Source organism: Neltuma alba, unplaced genomic scaffold, assembly GCF_004799145.2.
Source record: "Neltuma alba isolate B1F8T4 unplaced genomic scaffold, ASM479914v2 tig00004132_pilon, whole genome shotgun sequence".
In the NCBI taxonomy this organism is placed as follows: domain Eukaryota; kingdom Viridiplantae; phylum Streptophyta; class Magnoliopsida; order Fabales; family Fabaceae; genus Neltuma; species Neltuma alba.
In genome coordinates, this window is record NW_021633578.1 from 20,524 (window position 1) to 40,198 (window position 19,675).

Below are 19,675 nucleotides of genomic sequence, written 5' to 3' on the forward strand. Positions count from 1 at the left end.
GAAATTTGACAAACGAAAATAGTTACAATTGACAAATAGTATATTTTTTATATAAATTTTCCATACATTGATCATTAATATTCATAGTTAATAATTTTATTTGGGTTTTACATGTTATATAAAAATATAAAAAATGAGCTAAGTTTATAAATGATCTATTATATGAGAGTTTTTATATTGATATTTTGGTGATAATTTAAATTTAAATATAGCTTGCTAATAACAGGCCTAGGCCTAAGTCGTTTCTATAATACCGGGCTCCCACCATTTTTGTGGTGTTTAAAAAAATCTGTTTATGGTTAAAAAAAATTAAAAACAATCTGTTGGTCAAAAAAAAAGTTTCATATTAACCCCAGAAAAATTATTTAAAAAAAAAACACAGAGAGAGCTCACTCTCCCTCGTCGGTAACCAGCTGCCGGTTTCAGTTCTATTTGGAAAATTTAGGGTGGAGAAAATTTATATATTTAAAGTTGTGTATTTAATGTATTTATTTTAAAGAAAGTTATAAAATATTCGAAATTAATTATATGAATTATTCAAAAATTAATTAAAAAGTAAAAAAGTTGTCCCAAAAAACTTAAAAAAATCATTTGGTCTAATTTCATTAAAAATATTTGTGAAATAAGGCAAGGTATCTAAATTTATGGTTCAGGGACGACTTAATTTTTCATATCCTCATGTTTTCATAAAGATATATATATATATATATATATAATAAGATAGATATTTGCTAGTCTTCTGGTTTTTAATATAAAATACTCACACAAAAAACATATTGTTTTGAAAAATGAAAAATTTAGTGGCCGTTGTATCTCAGAGAACTACGTTTTCAGTAATTAAACACGAATAAGAGCTGCAGTGAAACCGGTATACCGTCTATCACTTCAATAAAGTATTTAATAATTTCTTTAGTTTTTAATATAAAACCTATTTTATAGCATCTATCTTATTTTATGTGTGTGTGATGCAAAGTCTATAAAAAATCGTTGGAAAAAAAAAAGCCTATAAAAAAATCATACTTTTCATAAATTGCGAATAATGTAACTTATTTTCCTAGACTTTAACTCCGTTCTAAATAGAAATGTTTATATGATTTTAATATGGATATATGACACATCGTCGTGTCTGGCTAATTATTAAATGGGAGGCGAACTGCTTAATGTTATTATTATGCATTAATAATACTGTCATTATCAAGTCAGACCATGATAATTTGTTGATTAGCTACTTTCGAATTTCAATTAGCCTAGGTTTTGCGCTTCCTTAACCTAAAAGAGACTCATGAAACCGGGGAATATATTTATTTCAAACTCATCATATTTGCATTGTTTATCTTTTCCTGTACTAATCAAAGTCATCATATTCTAAATATAATTTTCATTCTATTTAACTTAAATTTTTCTTACTAGAAAAAATGACACGAGTTAAGTTACAGATTCATTAAGGATAGCGCATATTTGCAGACTCAAAAAATAATTAGAGCTACTCAATAATAAAGTTATTACGTCAATAATAAGATTTCAGAATTGTTTGGTTTAACGATTTTAAAAACATTTTTATATAAATTGAGATAAAATTTTGTTTATATTTATTTCGTACATAGTATAATCACTTGTAGAAAACTTATCCAAAATACAAACTCATGACTTGTGATTATAAGCTAAATTATTATTAACTAAACCACCTTTGGTTAATAAAAGTGAAATTATTGCGATCATGGAAGTTGAGGAAAGTATTACAGGTTTGGTGGAATATTTTGGAGGTGTGGCCAATGGGGTTGGGTTGGTGGAGTATATGTTGAGGGGCAGACCACCAACCATTCAGTCACCAAACAGGACAGTGAACAAAAAGTGAGAATAAAAAACACGAACTAACTCTGATTTTTAATATATAATATAGGAGTTAATTAAAAATTAGATTTAGTTTTAAATATATGATTTTAGGTTATTTTGTCTTCTAAGTTTATAATTTTTTCTTAAAATTTTCTCATCAATAGCACATATCCAAAAAGTGTATACTTAGAGGTAATTTCAATGTACATGATTAAATAAGATAGTTTAAAAAAGTTAACATTTACAAACAATCAATTTAACTAATTTTTTAATATATATCCACCGGTGTAGTGTCTTCTATATGCTTACCACTGCCTTTTATTCCTATGAAAATTAAATTGTATTATATTATTACTACGTGCGTCCACTTGTTCATCGCAATAAAAAAAGGGGGTTCATTGATTAAAGGCATGTGTATGAATTGTCCATTTATATTGTTCACATGCCTGCACTTTAAATCCAGTCGGATCAAACGTGGCTTCATTTTTGTTCACAAGTGCCTGAAAGCAAGTCCGAATAGAAAATATACCCAATTATTATATTACATAAGTATATAAATGGGAAATGGGAATCACTATAAAAGTACATAATTAATTATGTGGCTCTTCTGGACTCTGCTTCTGGCCGCAAGCCCTTCACAAATTAAACATCTTTCGTGTTTTAGTTTGCCTGTGCAAGAATAAATAACTGGAATTGACTATCACCTACCTGCCTTCTCATTTCCTAATATCTTCCTTCGCATATAAAAGCATCTCGAAAGTGAAGCTTTTATATTGGTTATACTCTGGGGATAACGTGGAAAATGTAAATAGTCTAGCAGCAATTTTGCAGATAAGATTTGAAACTGTTTACTTTATACAAGGAAATTAAATTAGCAATCCGTATAGCTAGAAGACACTTCCAAAATGAAGAGTTTTTATTTTTATTTTTTGTTTATCTAACTTTTTCTACCCTAGTCAACAACCGCAGTTATATTAGTGTAAAAACTATTTTTAACCAGTATAAAAAGACTTTTTAGGCCAGCATTTGTATCCTTGTCATTATACTCTTCTGGTCCTATTTATAAAGCAGAGGGAAAAAAAGTTGTCATATTTATAAGTCACTTCATTAAATTTTTAATGTGAATATACTATTTTGTCTTTTATTTATTATGGTGTAAGTAGTTATCTCATTTGAAATGTGTATATATTAAATACAGGTAAAATTGAAAAATTATTATATTTTAATAAAAAGTTAATGCATTTCAAGGTTTTTTTTGGTCTATGTGAAATATGCTGGAAGTGCCTTATAAATAGGACCAGAAGAGTACTTAATTGTTAATTGCATGATGTTTAGTATTTACCCCCTAAAAATAGTGTTATCTCTTGCTCAAAAAAAATAAACCATCACAGCGTCGTTAAGTCTCTCCCCTTCACCATTTGAGATATTTTTAAGTGAAGAAAAACCTAATGTTAGTTTGAGACTCATGAAGAGTCATATCCAATTAAACCAAAGGGAAAAAAAAATCACGAAAGGTCGTAATTTCGCAAAAGTTTATTAATTCAGTTGATTTTCTAGCAGATAACAATGATTAATGACGAAAAAGACTTCCTAGAGATTCTTTTGTGCCTCTGTGACATCACCTTGCACGTCTCTATTTATCTATCCCCAAGTCCACACAGTAGTTCAACAATGAAAAAAAATTTAAAGTTCCTTCGAAGATGCATGAATAGTGTATAGAGATTATATAATATACATGGCACGTTGGTTTTGTTGAAAATAATGATTATTATAGACTGTGCAATTTAATTATTCTTCAAATTAAACTCTATGCAATAAGTAAACGCATGTTTTGATTATTAATTTCCAAAATAAAATGTATATGATCACCTTCGGATCCTCTATTTTACAGCTAACATAAAAGAAATAACTGCTACGTCTAATACGACGTCACATGATATATGTTTATTCACAGGCAACATAATATCTTTATCACAACTTGTAATTATATTGGAAATTAATTAATTATATATACTGACGATCGATCACAATTAACAATTCCCCATAAACTCTCCAATGATTCAATGGGCAATGTTGGTATCTATTTTATCTTCCAAGATGATAAATAAATCGAATTAAAGAGATAACAAAACTTTTGATCTCTTAAATTCATCTTAGTTATTGATTTAACTTTAAAAATCTAAATTACTATCAATTGAGTCCCTAAAGTTCCATAATAACCATATATTCTTAAATCAAAATAAGCTAATTGAAAATTCCCAGTAAATTAAACTCCACTAAATTCATTACCAGTACTTTGAAAGAGATAATTAAGAGCCATATATGGTTGTTGAAGAGTTGATCGTTAATTGTTATGATTAAAAAACGACGGAGTCATACATTTGCCGCGGCGGGTCTAACGTCGCATGATACTCTTGTTTTATCAGAATTCAGATGGATGCCACAGAAACATACGACCTTACACACATACCAACTTCACCATATGCTATCTGCAAGTGCAATTCCATGCATATTAATCATAGCATCTCAGGTACTTAATATAAGAGCTGGTTTGACATTTAATTTGGTTTTAAATATATGATTATATATGATCTATTTTATTTCTTATATCTATCTTTTTTTTAAATAGTCCCTATAGTAATTACACATGTTATATTAAGGGTTCTATTAAATGGCAGTTCTAACTAATATATATGATTAATAATGATATTTTAAGAAAAATAACACATATTTATTATAAATAACTAATTTAACAAACTTTCTTAATCTACTTAAATTAGGTAACTAGCTTTTATATTGAGAATATGAATTAAATTATGTTGAAACTGCATTTAATTAGACACCCTACAATGAATCAGTGGTATAAACTGTAAAGATTCAGTTTTATCTATCATAAAAGAATGCCATAATTAAGTTGACCCTGTATTTATTATTCCTGGAATCTCAGGCGTGATCAGCTAGCTGGCTCAATGTATGGATTCAAATGCCTCAAGGAAGTCTATTATTTATTCAGGGGAAATAACAATATGTATTATGCTTACATCATTAGTGACAATTAACATTTCATGGATGATTAGGACAGATTGACCAATCCAATGCTTACATACAGTCAATGAGAGAAACAATACAAGAAATTGTAGGTTTTAAATTTCAGCCCAAGACAGGAAAAAACACATATAGAAGCATGAAGCATGGCTAGCCCTGTCATTATTATTATTATTATTATTATTATTTCCTAACTCACAAACTTATTATACTCTTCATACAGACTTTGAATTTATATATAAACCCAACTCACAATTACCTTGTACGGGACTACTAGGCCAGATCTACACATTTTTTTTTCATAGTTTGAAATTAGTGAAACCACCAATCTTGCGACTTTAACCTGCGAATGTTACACATATATCTTGCGAAACTTTCCTGAAAACATCCAAACGGCTTTTTGTCATTCTCAGCCTTAACCCTAGATGGCTGGCTAGATCACACCATGTTATTGTGGCTTCATGCTTACTACTGTTTCAAAGTATGGGACTTGAATGGTCCAAAACCACTATCTGTTCTCTGCAAAACCCCACTTTTCTTTTCTCCTTTTCCTATCCAACAGTCACGATAATAACGAACATATTCCATGAGCCAATCTGTACACAGAAGTCCTGGACCATTCGTCCAAAGGCTCTTATTTTTATTCTTTTTTTTTTTTCCCCCTTTGGGGCAAGGGCCTTCGATTAGACTTACATGCATATGAACCCTAGATCTCAATCTTTAAAGTTCTTATAATAATTACCACTCACTTAAACATGCATCGTATATGCCTGCTCGACTTGTCTTCTTCTTTAGTTCTTATAATAAAGAACATATTCCATAAATCTCTAACTAATAAGTATGCATGCATGCTCTTCACAAGCTTTTTATATAGGTAAGTTCATGTCCTTGTAGATATAAGTGGGCATTTTGATGTTCAATCCCAGTGCCTACTTTTGACAAAAGAAAGGCGGAAAAAGAGCAACCCATTTGATAAGTTCTTGATAAGCTTTTTGTACTATGATGGTCCCATTGTTACTTAAAATCAGATAGTGTGCTTCTTCGATCCATCTCCGATCAAATTCAGCTTATATAAATGTACTCCTCCAGTCCTCCAATCCTAAATATAAGACCCATAAAATGGATGTTATATTTAGGACCAGAGGAGTATATGGTAATCACAGCTAATTTACAAAATTGAAAGAAAAAGGGGTAATTTTACTGGAGCAAGGTGCATTATATTTTCTAAATATGGCAAAAATCCTCTTTAAATCTTACTGGGACTTGAGGTTTTTAACAGCTTTAATCGCTATTTTCCTAATCAAGAAGTTTACATAATAATTCTCTTAAAAATTCAGCAAAATTTGAATGATTAATTTTTCTGGGCCATAGTTGCCCAATGTTATTGAAAAACGTATGACAAAAGAGAAACACCATTTTATTGGTCTAAAATGGGCCCAATCGTTAATGGGCTTTCAAGAAGTTTAAGATTCATTTATTGGGCCTGCAATGGGCCCAAACTGATTTGATATATGCATTTCCCGCTCATATTCAAAAAACCAAACGACGCTCTGAATCTTCAGATCCTACCGCTCCAACCACTTCGTAGAGCTCAGAGAGATGGGAGACACCGACGAAGAGAAGAAGCATCTGACACAGAAACTTGCTAAAATATTGGATGAGGCTCGGACCTCGTACGCCACTCACAATCGAAAGCTCAAGGAGCTCTCCGTTCTCCGTTCGAAATCGCATTCCCTTCCCCACTTCTTTTCTGCATTCTCCGCAGCCCTAATCCCTCTTTTCGATTTCCAGAAGCGTCTTGCTTCCGCTGAACGAGTAGTTCGATTTGTCTCTGTTTTCGCCAGTGTCCGTGACAACGGGAATGATTCCACTTACGATGAATTCTTGGACCATTTTCTCAAGTTTCTATTGGTTGCAGCCGTAGCAGCCAACAAGACTGCGAGGTTTCGAGCATGTCAGATAGTTTCTGAGGTATGGATAGTAATGCTTATCTTCTGTGAGAAATTCAGAGTTCAACTTAGCTTTCCTGAATTTTATCGTGGAGATTTACACTGACACTGCATTTACGAATACTAATAATAATAGTGGTGTTCATTTTTAAAAGTGGTGTTCATTCATTTTTAAAACTAATAATAATAGTGGTGTTCATTCATTATCCAGATACCTGGGGAAAATAGTCGTTATGAAAAACTTATCATGGGTAATTAATGGACTTATCCAACAGGTGCCTCCTGCTTGCTCTGGTATCTTTCTTTTGGTTTTGTTATATTAAATACACACCTTTGCAGGTCATATTGCGGTTGCCAGACGATGCAGAAGTGAGTGATGACCTATGGGATGAGGTGATAGAATGCATGAAGTTGCGGGTAAGGGACAAGATCCCTTTCGTCCGTACATTTGCAGTAAGGGCGCTTTCTCGCTTTGTGAATGACTCTGATAATCGAGATATCCTTGATTTGTTTCTCGAGGTGCTTCCATTGGAGCAGAATGCGGTGAGTATCCTGCGGTTTTTTTCTCTCTCTGTAAACTGGTGCTGGTGATAATTAATGGTGTATTCCACTATTCCCCCATAAATGTACGAAACCTTTTTTTTTTTTTTGTTGCCAACGAAATGCACGAAACATTGTTCTACTATAATTTATGTTGTAAACCGCGCAGGATGTTCGTAAAATGATTGTGTTATCTTTACCTCCTTCTAGTGCAACCTCTCAAGTGATCATTGACTGTACCCTGGATGTGAGTGAGTCTGTACGCAAGGCAGCATACTGTGTTCTTGCTAATAAATTTCCTCTTCAAAGCCTAAGGTAAGCGTGGCGCAGTAAAGTAAAAATAATCCCCTCTCCTTCCTCCCTGTACCTCTCTTCTGTTTACCCCTCGCAAAACTTTTTATCTGCTTTTAACAATTCGAGATTATAAATAGTGAACATTATCAGCATGATTTCATTTCGGTTCTTTCATTTTGTATATCCTGTACTTTATGTCACTAGAGTGGATGTTTTATTGTCGCAATTGCAATCTGTCCTCTTCTTTTTTTTAACATTTTGTTGATTTTTTTCTCTGCAGCATCAAACTGAGGACATTAATTCTTCGGAGAGGACTGGCTGACCGTTCTAGTGTTGTCTCAAAGGAATGTTTCAAACTAATGAAAGATGAATGGCTTTCGAAGTGCTGCAATGGTGATCCTTTTGAACTTCTCAAATATCTTGATGTTGAGACCTATGAATCTGTTAGCGAGTCGGTTATTGAGGCGCTTCTAAAAGCTGGTTTCCTAAAATTGGAAAGTGGTTCCAGCATTCAGCAGTATATATCCTCAAACAATGTCAATACACAAGGTTAGCCATGCTTCTTGATATTCTTATACATGTTTCGCCAATTATTCTTGCTACCTGGTTCGATTATTTAAAACATGTTTGTTGTTTGGGAAGACGTGCTGATTATGGTGGTGAACACATATACGTAAGATAATACGATTTGAAATGAAATTATCTCTGATGTTTGAGATTAATGCTTTGTCACGAAATCAACAAAAAATGGTAGACAGGCCTCTGTTGATTTAGTTTCCCTAATACTAGTGTAGAGCCTGCCTGTGATATATTTAACTGCTAAGCTTAACAGAACAATACTGAAATCCTGTTTAGCTGTTGTACGGTGTCTTCATTGCTTCTCTATCTTCTGCAGGGAGCGGAGTCCATTGCCCGCCAAATATTAAGCTGATGGAAGCAGAGGTGGCACTTTACTGGAGAATTGTATGCAAGCATTTGCAGTCAGAAGCACATGTGAGTGGTATATCTGTATCCCTTATTTCTTTACCTTTAGTTCTTTATAAGCTCAAAGAAAGAAGTGGAGGCATAGTCTGACATCATTTTATTTTGATAAATAACCATAAAGTTCTTACCGCTCAACTTAACACGATTGGCTTGTTAAAGGATTTTTTGCACGTCATAATTTTGTTTGAGAATTCACTGAGAGAGGTGTTAATCTCTGTGCTAAAGTCTAGTCCCTTCTGCAAATTGTTGTTTCACCTGAGTATGTAGCGACCCTTCTTTCTTTTCTTGTGCATTTTACACATTTCAGTCTGACATCTATAGGACTCTTAGCATTTCATATATTACTAGCATGTTTATCCAAGTGTAGTAGGTATATCTAGAGCAATAAAGTCAGATTGTTTTGGTCGATAAAAATTTTGGCGGGTTCATTTGCTCTCTCTTGTTTTTGACTTGTACTAGTTACTGAACTATATAGTCATTTTACTTGCAATACTAGAGCTGCAATTTTCTTTTCCTAGCTAGTAACGATTTAAACATGAACCATAATAGGCCAAAGGCTCTGAAGCTGCTTCTACAACGGGCACAGAAGCAGAGGTATATGCAGCAGAAGCATCAGATAAAAATGACCTTCTGGAAAAAATTCTTCCTGCAACAGTTAATGATTACATAGAGTTAGTCAGAGCTCACAGTGATGCTGGTAGGTATAGTTTACGTGGTTGAAGCACTAGTATGATGCATTCAACTCTTCGTTGCATGCTGAAATGATCTGAAATATGATATTCACAGGATCAAACCATCGCTTCGCTTGCAGACAGCTACTTTTGCTTGGTACAATGTTCGATTTTTCTGATGCTACAAATAGAAAGGTTGCTAGTGCATTTCTGCAGGAACTGATGCGCAAGCCTCTTGAACATGAGGATGATGATGAAGGGAATGTGATTGTTATAGGAGACGGGTTAAATTTTGGGGGAGACAATGATTGGGCCGAAGCCATAGCCAGTTTAGCAAAGAAAGTTCATGCTGCTCCTGGTGAATTTGAAGAAGTCGTTCTTGCAATCATAGAAGAGCTAGCTCAACCTTGCAGGGAGAGAACAGCAGATTGTGTGCAGTGGATACACAGTCTTTCGCTTACTGGCCTTTTGCTGAAAAATGTGACGTCATTCCGCTATGTTCAGGGCAAGGCTATTGAGCTATTGCAGTCTTTATTACTTCCAGGGGTAACCGAGTTTTCCTCATTTAGCTTCCTTCCTTTTATTTTTCCTTTTCCATTAATAAAACTTATGATCTTTGAAAAATTGGGACATTGGAGGGTTCCTTACTCATTTCAGCATTTCTTTTACTTGTGTTCTTACGGATGAAGGAAATCCATGAACCATAACAACAATATTAAATGTTGATCAGAAGCTTGGTGGATGGCACTGATAACTATCTTCTAATTTGAAAAATGCAGGCAAAACATGCTCACTTAGATGTGCAGAGGGTTGCCATCAGATGTCTTGGTCTTTTTGGTTTGCTGGAGCGGATGCCAAGTGAAGAACTTGTAAAGCAACTGAGGGTTTCGTACATTAAAGGACCACACCCAATTAGCATAGAGGCGTGCAAAGCATTATTCGATCTTGGGATGTGGCATGGTCCTCAAGAAGTTGACAGGGTGCTGATGCACGACAATGCAAGCCAAATCCAGTTTGACAAGAATATTTTCAGTCCTGTGAACTTTTCTGATTTAGAAGGCGATCTAAATGTTGGACTGCTTGATCTCTTATATGGTGGGTTTGAAAAAGATGACTGGGGCAATCTTTCGAATTGTAATGAAGATGAGTGCGTTCAAGCTGTTGTCGGAGAGGGGTTTGCGAAAATACTTCTCCTAAGTCAGCATTATCCAAGCATACCGGCTTCTTTGCATCCTGTGCTTTTATCGAAGCTCATTACCTTGTTTTTTAGCGATGAAACAGAATCACAGAGGTAGTTTGTGCGCCATTAACAATTTTTTCCTCCCACATTCTAATTTTGTTGTCTTGTAGTGGGAGCTAATTAACATTGACTCTTTCACTGTTGGACCAGGATGAAGCAGTGTCTTTCTGTCTTTTTTGAGCATTATCCATGTCTCTCGGCCAATCACAAGGCAAGCATTGCTGTTATCACGTCAAAATGTGTCTTTTGTTTGCAGTCGTTATTGTTTTTTTGCTTGGCCAATCCAAGGCCCTAATTGTTTCACCTGCATTCTGCATAAGTACAGAAGTGCACATCCAAAGCTTTCATTCCGGTCATGCGGAAAATGTGGCCAGGAATTGATGGCAACTCTGGAGGTTCTACTTTTATGGTGTCTCAGATGCGGAAACGTGCAGTTCAAGCTTCCCGATTTATGCTGCAGATGATACAGCTCCCTCTGTACACCGAAGAAACTCAACCAGAGTGTGAAAATAATACTACAGAAGTTCCTTTCGAGTGTGATGAAGAGGGGCTTGCAATACGCATAGCCATTGAGGTACCCTCAAGCGAATTCTAAGTTGGTTTGAGTTATGCCAAAGCTTTCTCTTCTTGGTTTTTCCCCCCCCTTGACTAACCGTGGTACTTCCCTGATTTCACTTTCACCTTTCTAGGACTTAGCTGGCAATTATTAGGCTATCATGTAACGTAGTCATTAATCCTTATGGTGAATATACATGAAAAAGATCCCTGCTTTGGCGCCCCCCCCCCCCCCAACTGAAAGAAAAAAAACAAGGAAAAGGATCGCTGCATCACATAATTGCCGAGAACTGCTTAGTTGTGTCATTCCCAATTGAATGTTTGTAATCATCTGCGTTTTCGTTCAAAAGTCAAGAACTACGTTGCACGATCCTACATCAATTAACGATGCTCTCCCTTTTTCATTTCTTCTTTTCTTCTTACCCTCTACTTCCTTTGTTGAGGTGGCAAGCTTTCCCTCGAAGAAGACAGCTGCTGAGAAGTCATATGTGTCGGCATTAGCTAGAACGCTCGTCATGCTTCGCTTCCGGATATCGGAACAAGGGCCAATAAAGTTCATGAGGATGCTTTTAAGTCTTGTGGTTGAAAATGCATTGTCAGAGAAAGATCTCGTAAAAGAATTGAAGCGTATGGCGGAACGTCTCATGACACTAGATAAACAACCAGATGAAGAATTGTCGCAAGTCGAAGCTAATCTCATTTTGGGTAATACTCAAGTTTTCTCTTGCACCAACGCTTTAGTTTACCTTTATTGACTAATCCGATTTAAAACAGTGAATGCTGTTGGAAGTAGTGACTATGTCTTATTAGCATGCTGGTCCTGATCTTAATCTTGCACATCTAACAATTATATTCCTCATGAACCTTTTGATTTTCTTACAAAATGAAGCTAAGCTTCATACTGACCACTTAATTTAGTACGTAACATATTTGCTTCCGTGTTGGTAACGTGCTGATTCTCCCACTTAATTTATTGAAGGGAAATTGGAAGTTGAGTTCGATCTAGATCTTGCGGGGCCCATTGCAATGCCACAAACACCAGCCACGCGCCCAACAACCAGAACAACACGTTCCAGAAGAAAAGTGAGGATTGAGCAAGACTCTTCGGAGGATGAAGAAGAAGTCTCACCCGCATCTGCAGTTCCTATCACCGCCCATCACACGGCATACAGTCGGTCGCAGAGAGCAAGCAAAACTGCGGCGTTGACCAAGATGTGTGCCTCAGTAATAGAAGACCATGAAATTGAAGACCAAATGGCTGAACAGTCTAATGTGACATCTGAAGAAGATTCTGATGAATCCATTCACTAGACAAGGTATTTCCTGAGGGCAATTGCCCCGTCTTTTCCTTAACATATATAGATGTTTGTTGTGAGTTGTAACATAGCATGAGGTTTAGATTGCAGGTATTTTGTATTGTAGAGTGCATTAGTAATATTCTCAAGTTTGTACAAGTTTGCTTCAACAAGTTGTCTGCTTTACAACTTGTGGTTTAGTAAAATAGTGTTGCACTGGGTGGAAGTGAGATTGTAAATGCTATCATGAGGTGGTTCGCAATTTCTGCTATATTGCCCATCCCATTTCCATTTTTCACGATTAATGGCATGACTGATGAACGAAGAGCAAATTGTCAAAGACACTATTTCTAGAAGAGTGGTAGGGGAAAAAAGCAGTTGTTTCTAGAGGGGAAAAATGTAGATTTGGTGAGCACAACACCCACTCGCACTATACTGAGAAAAAAATTAGTCATCAAAATCAATGTTACATGTAGTGGTTATTATTGAATGAATGAATATTTAAGTGTAAAATCTAAGTGGAAGACTGGAAGGTTCAATTAAACTGAGTTTTTTAAGTACATCAATGATTTGAGTGCGATTCCTTACCTACATTTTATAAATTTTTTATCAATTGAATTAGTCCTGGGGGCGCAGAATTTGTTATTTGCAAGAAAAGTTTCTATTGGTTTAACTAAATCAATCAGCTTGATTAAAAAAAAATACTCATTAACCTAACAACTTAATTTGCAACAGAAGGAATGAAAAATTATTTTAAGTATGGGCGCTTTTTTTTCCGACGAGATTTTAAGTATTGGCCTGAATCCAATAACTATAACATAATTAACAAAAGCATTCTAATCAGTTTTTTTTTCCCTCATTAAGGCAGTGAAAAATGAAAGCAAACCAAATCCCTTGCTGTGAGGCCAAAACGTCGAGGATAATAATTATAGCATTAGTTGTTACAAGATGGACGGTTAATTTATACTACCTCCGGTCCTTTATATAAAATCCTGTTTGACTTTTATTTTGATCTTAAATATAAGACTCCAATCCACTTTGTCTCTCATATTTATCTACTTTTTCCAAAATAGTAATTCTAATAATGATAATTCTAGATAATAAAATTGATTAGTAAGGATATTTTAGGAAAAATAATACTTATTCATTACAAATAACTAACTTAACTAAATTTCTTAATCTTCTCAAATTAGTCAACTGGCTCTTATAATTATGACCGGAAGTAGTATCTAAAATGGACGGTTAATAAAGGCAATAATGTGTTCTTATGTGGTCCAATCGTTGTCACCTTTTGTTGTGATTTTTGAGATTTGACGAAAAAGTCAAAAACTAAGAGCAAGTAAAAACAAAAGAAATGAGATGAATAAATAAAGACGCGATTTCAATAAAAGGAAACCGCCCAGAGCCACACCTACAATCATCAAAGCCTACGTCTTTGTTTGCGTCCACACTGAAAACTTAGGTTAACCTAATCTACCGCTAATTTTTGTCTCTCTCTGTCGTGCGTGCCTCCAAGCCAAGCAAGTTCTAAAAATGGAGCCTCCATGGAACATATTTTTTGAGCTGCCTTTATTCTTCTTATTCCTTAATTTAATTTGACTCAGCTTATTTGCATAAATTAATTAAGTAATAAACCTGCTGCGTGTGTAAAAATTATAAAAAGATATGTTATTTATGAGACGTGAACTTGTTTTCAACTTTGTGCGGATATAAGAAAACTCATTTAATTTTAACTATGATTTGTCTATGCATGACCAATGATCGAACAGAAAAATAATTTTTGTATAAAACTTAAAATGTGCACCTTTTTTTTAAAAAAAATTATGATTTCCTGTAAAAATTTATCAATTTTATGTGTATTTCAATCTTAAGGATGACTTATGCTTTATATTTGTATGAAATTATATATATATATATATTTTATGTAACGTTTGGTTTTAAGTGAGATTGAAGTGACATATCAAGTAACAATGTCGAGGGTAAAACATTCGGAAAAAAAATCAATGGATGGTTTAGAAATTAATCAACAATTTAAAATAACTTTTGCATTTTTTTCAATAACAATTAATTTACTTTGAAATATCTTTCTTTCACTATCATTATGATCATAATGACGTATTAAACCATAGAAACTTTATGATAATTTAAAATATTATAGTATTAAACAGCAGCAACAATGTGATAAGTTAAAATATAAAACTGCGGAAAAAGTAGTAAATTTCGGCGAGGTTCCCATATTAAAGTCAATGATGAGCAATTGAACAGAACTTCTAGGAAACTCAGCAGCAATAATTTTTTCCTAAAATTATGTCACAAATAAAGCATATAAAAATAAAGAGCACGTAAAATTCAAAGACAAACCAACGGTGGGCCGACATGGTTAGATTACAAATATTATTTTAGTCACTTCCAGGTTTTCCACCATTCATGTTTCAACACGAGTCACACATTGAGCAAAACAACAGAACTTAAAAAGAAATACTACCTACTTAATATAAGATATTTTGTAACTTTTATTTTGATTCTAAATATAAGATCCCAGTTCACTTTATCTATCATATTTATATATTTTTTTCTAAAGTAATCTTTCTAACAATGGTAGTTCTTATCAATACATTTTATTAGTAAGGATATTTTAGGAAAGACAATACCTATTTGTTACAAACAATTAACTTAACTTATTTATTTAATCTCCTCAAATTAGTTAATTAGTTCTTATAATTAGGACCGGAGGTAATACATGATTTCTGGTGGAAAAAAAAGGTATATGATCTGATAAATTTTTATATATAGAAAGTATTAGTACTTTATAAATTTTTGATATAGTATTTTGATTTGAATTTTTCTCACTAATAAAATTTTTAAAGGACTCTTGTCCAAAATTTCAAAATATAATTTAAGCATTTTAATTTTATAACATAAAAAAATAAATTCCAAATATGACAACCTCATAAAGCAACATGCACGCTTCACCAATAATATGATAGAGTTGAAAATGAAGTCTTTTTTTTTTTTTTTTGCCACCCAAAATTATTTTTTTATAAATATTTCTAGAAAGGTGGGCTCTTTGGTGGGTGACCATACACACATTTTTTAAGTTAACCTATTAAAATGTACTACAAAATGGACGGGACATGAATCTAATGTGTTGTGCTTATTAAATTCAGAATTGAATTTGGTTAGCTTGCGTTGCAAAGTTGAAGACTTGTAGATTCATGCTTGATATTAATTTAATTATTAAAAGTTACATCACGATTAATTGCTATAACATTTAATTCATTCCTCAACACCCCTTTTAAAGATTGATGACATTGCACGATTTTGAAGGTTTTAATTTTTAACTAAATGATACTTTTTCAGTCCTAAATATAAGATTGTTTTAACTAAAAAAGATATTATATTTAAGATTAGAGGGAGTACTAATAAATAAAAAAGAATTGTTGAAGTGATGCAATAAAATGCTACATCCTAAATTATTTGGCCAGTAAAAAATAAAATACCACCGAATTAATAGTTATAATTTTATTCTAATATTAAGGCCAATGCCTACGCAGTTTATTAGGTATTTTTATTTAGAAGCCTCAAAATGATGGGGAAAAAAGCCTCAAAATCATCGTAATATAATGTCATTCATCCAATTTAATCGCTTTTTTTTTTTTAAATTATAGATAAGATGTTTATTGCTATTTTTTGACCTGATTCCTTCGCATTTTTTGGCAGATAAGGTTTCACATCAAATGGATACTCCGGAATATTTTGCTATAAAAACATAAGGTTTTTTTAAATTACTCCGTTTTTTAATTATATGAAAGCTCCATAGAAGAACAAAGAATTAAAAGGACAAGGAACATGAATTGAACTTAGGCCTCCATGAATCTTATAAAAGTCACTTCTCATCGGATTAAAAGAAGCAAATACAGTGTGCCATAACCACTTGTTGTCCAAAAGTTTGACTTTCAATATCTTCGAACTTTTATTTCTTGTATAGTATAATAAATTAATAAGGAAAAACTCTGATAATTCCAAGAGGTATAATGCACTGAAGAGTGAAAGAGTGAAAGTAACCTTTAAGATAAGCCTTGCTATTTTTAGCCCCTCTTTCGGATAAGCTTGGTAAATTAGTCTTTGAAAGAAGCTTTAAGCAGTTTTTCCCTCTTTTTGTCCAACAACTTCTAAGTTTTTTGAGAAAATTATAAATAAAGACCTCCTAATATGTAAAATTATAATTTTGGATTCTAAATTTAGAAAATACTCCCTCCGTTCCTTATTATAGGAGACATTTGATGCTTATAGCATGTTCCCATATATAAGAGACACTTAAAAGTTGTCTCTAGTTTTTTGTATTGATTTCCTATTTTACCCCTATTTATTTTGTCTCCAACCCATATTCTCTCTCCCTTTTACTTCTCTTTCTTTTAATAATTTAATTATTCTCTCTCATACTCTCTCTCCTTATTAATAGGGGCGTTGTTGGAAAAAACATTATACTTTTTACACATTAATTGTCCTCAACTAATTTTAACTGTTTTTTTGATCAACGTAATTTAGTTATTTGTCTCTTATAATAAGGAACGGAGGGAGTAGTAAATAAGGATCAGGTCCTGCCTTTGTGAATATGAAGTGTAAGTGAAATGTTTAAAATATCGCTTAGCCAAATTGTGATTTAGTCCATTGAAATTGTCATTCATTAAAGTGAACTTGTCATTTTTCATAGTCAACTCGTCATTTGGCATACCTTCAGCCAACTTGTGATTTGGTCTATTGAAATTGTCTTTCGATAAAGTGAACTTGTTATTTTCCATAGTCAACTTGTCATTTGGTTGAGGGGCATTTCAGACATTTTAGCACAATTTCATATTTACAAAAGTGGGACCGAGTTCTTATTTACTATTTTTTAAATTGAGAGTTTCAAATCGCAAGTTTACATATTAAGAAGTCTTTATTTGCAATTTTTCCTAGCTTTTTTTAATCTTTAAATTTTTTTTTTTTTAATTCCGCAGAAAGGGAAAAAAATGATCGACTTTGCGGCACCACCCCAAAGAGGCTAGAGATCGATAGAGACAGCCACATACGGACTCACGTGACACGTCATTCACACGTGTCTACCTCGAAGCTGACGTCGCCCCACTCCAGCCCTTTAAATATGCTTCTTTTCTTTCTCCCTTTCTTCAATCCCAATTCCCTCGCTTGTTCACCATCATCGTGATTTTCTTCGCCAATCATCCCCACGCAACACACTAAAAACACTTGGCTTTCTCTGCTTCTGTAATTTCAGTCCCCTTGTGTTTCTCGTTTCTTTGCAAGTTCTCTTCACAGATCCCTCAAGAATGGTGACTTTGGTTTCCCAAGAAAATGCTGTTGCATTAGTCTCTCGCACCGGCCGGCAATTGCAGCGTTACAGAAAAGGCCGTCGTCAAGTCGTCGGGTTCGTCTCTTTCTCTCATTCACACGATCTCTCGACACAATCTAAGGTTCCCATTACAGTTTCAAGCTTTACTCCGGGGGCGGGGGGGGGGGAGGATGGTCTCTTTCTGTGAAAAAACAAGATCTTTTTTAGTTTCTTTAGTTCCTGTTGTTATCTGGGAAACCTGGGTTCTCTTACCATTTTGTTAGAACACATAAGAAACTGAAGGAAGAAGGGTAATGGTTATGAAGTTTCTAACCGATGTACTTACGACATAATGATGCAGGTGTATACCGTACAGATATAAATTCGGGGAAGAAGCTTGTTTGAAGGAGTCAGAAGAGTTAGAATTAGAAGTTCTGGTTATCAGTTCACAGAAAGGCAATGGAATGCTATTTCCAAAGGTAAGGGAAATATGAGTCAATAAAGCACACCCAAAGAGGCACAGCACAATAATAGATTCTATATGAATTATTATTTATTAAAAATACCCTTTGGTTGACCCAAAACAGGGAGGCTGGGAACTCGACGAATCCAAAAGGAGGCAGCTTTGCGAGAGACCATAGAAGAAGCTGGTGTGCGAGGCATTGTTGGGGTAACACCATTTGCTCTAAATGCTTACCTTCACGTATTAATATAATATCCATTAAGGTCCCTATTTCAGCAAATTGAAATGCTGTGTTTTGTATTGTCATGTTCTGTTTGGAGCAGGGTAAATTGGGGAAATGGAGTTTCAAGAGCAAAACTCATGACTCATTCTATGAAGGCTACATGTTTCCTCTTCTGGTTCAAGAACAACTAGAGTTCTGGCCAGAGCAAAACGTCCGTGAAAGAATATGGGTATGAACTGGGAACTTGATTTCAATTGGGATTATCCTAATTAAACTGTTTTCTGAACTGTGAATGAGACAACTTTGATTGAATTTGTTACGGTTTGTGTAGATGAGCGTGGCAGAGGCAAGACAAGTTTGTAGGCATTGGTGGATGAAAGATGCATTAGACAGACTCGTCGATCGTCTCAAAGCTGTGTCACAATTCACATCTGAGTTGTAAATAAGTGAGTTTCGTGGAGGGGATGGATAGAGCTGTTTTTTTTTTTTTTTTGGCTTTGCCTGGAAGGAAATCAGCTGCGGAATTAGTAGGGAAGGGAATTGTCAATTCCATTTGTATAAACAATTTTACGTTCAATGTACCTGTTCCCCAAGTTACTGTTAGTTTTCAAGTTTGGTACCTTCAGCTCGAGAATGTGCTGTGGGTGGGGAAAAAAGAACCCGCAACTTGTTGACGGCGCTGTAATTGACCCAGTAAGTGCATGGAAGTGGTTGGACTTCAGAAACCTGGTCAGCTCATCGGCCTTGTTATGCCTCGCTAAGCTTCTCTTGTAACTTGATTTGCCTCTTTTGGTTCTGCGTGCAACTACAAGTCCACTCAAGGATGTTTTCTAACTTTTGGATAAGCTTCTTCACTGTAATTGACCCAGTAAGTGCATCGAAGTGGTTGGACTTTAGAAACCTGTTCAACCCATTGGCGTCGTTATACCTCGCTAAACTTCTCTTGATTTGCCACTTTTGGTTCTGCGTGCAACTAGAAGTCCACTCAAAAATGTTTTCTACCTTGTCTGTTTTCTTATTGGTATCCCCTCTTAGGAGAAAGGAGAAAATGCTCTCAGCTCCTCAAATAAACAAATATATTCAAAACAGATGTCATGACATAATAAATGGATCATTAACTATTAAGATAACTATTTATTTATGGGAGAATTGCAATAAGATTTTAAAGAAGGGACACGTTCATTAAAAAGTATTATAGCAATTAAATAGCTTGTAATGACAAGTTTCAGAGCAAGAATTGACAACATATTTCAA

General features: G+C 34.2%; 1 protein-coding gene and 1 pseudogene across 1 annotated transcript; both read left to right on the forward strand.

Moving 5' to 3' along the window:
* Positions 1-6,184: 6,184 nt before the first annotated feature.
* LOC114743798 (condensin complex subunit 3-like) lies at positions 6,185-12,466 on the forward strand. The gene is made up of 12 exons (XM_028932011.1): positions 6,185-6,849; positions 7,167-7,370; positions 7,537-7,682; positions 7,942-8,210; positions 8,557-8,654; positions 9,195-9,342; positions 9,432-9,862; positions 10,096-10,607; positions 10,707-10,767; positions 10,882-11,130; positions 11,555-11,816; positions 12,091-12,466. Exons 1-12 carry the CDS (start codon positions 6,478-6,480, stop codon positions 12,420-12,422), a joined length of 3,084 nt encoding a protein of 1,027 aa, XP_028787844.1. The 5' UTR covers positions 6,185-6,477; the 3' UTR covers positions 12,423-12,466.
* Positions 9,234-19,394, forward strand: LOC114743799 (nudix hydrolase 18, mitochondrial-like; annotated as a pseudogene).
* Positions 19,395-19,675: the final 281 nt, after the last annotated feature.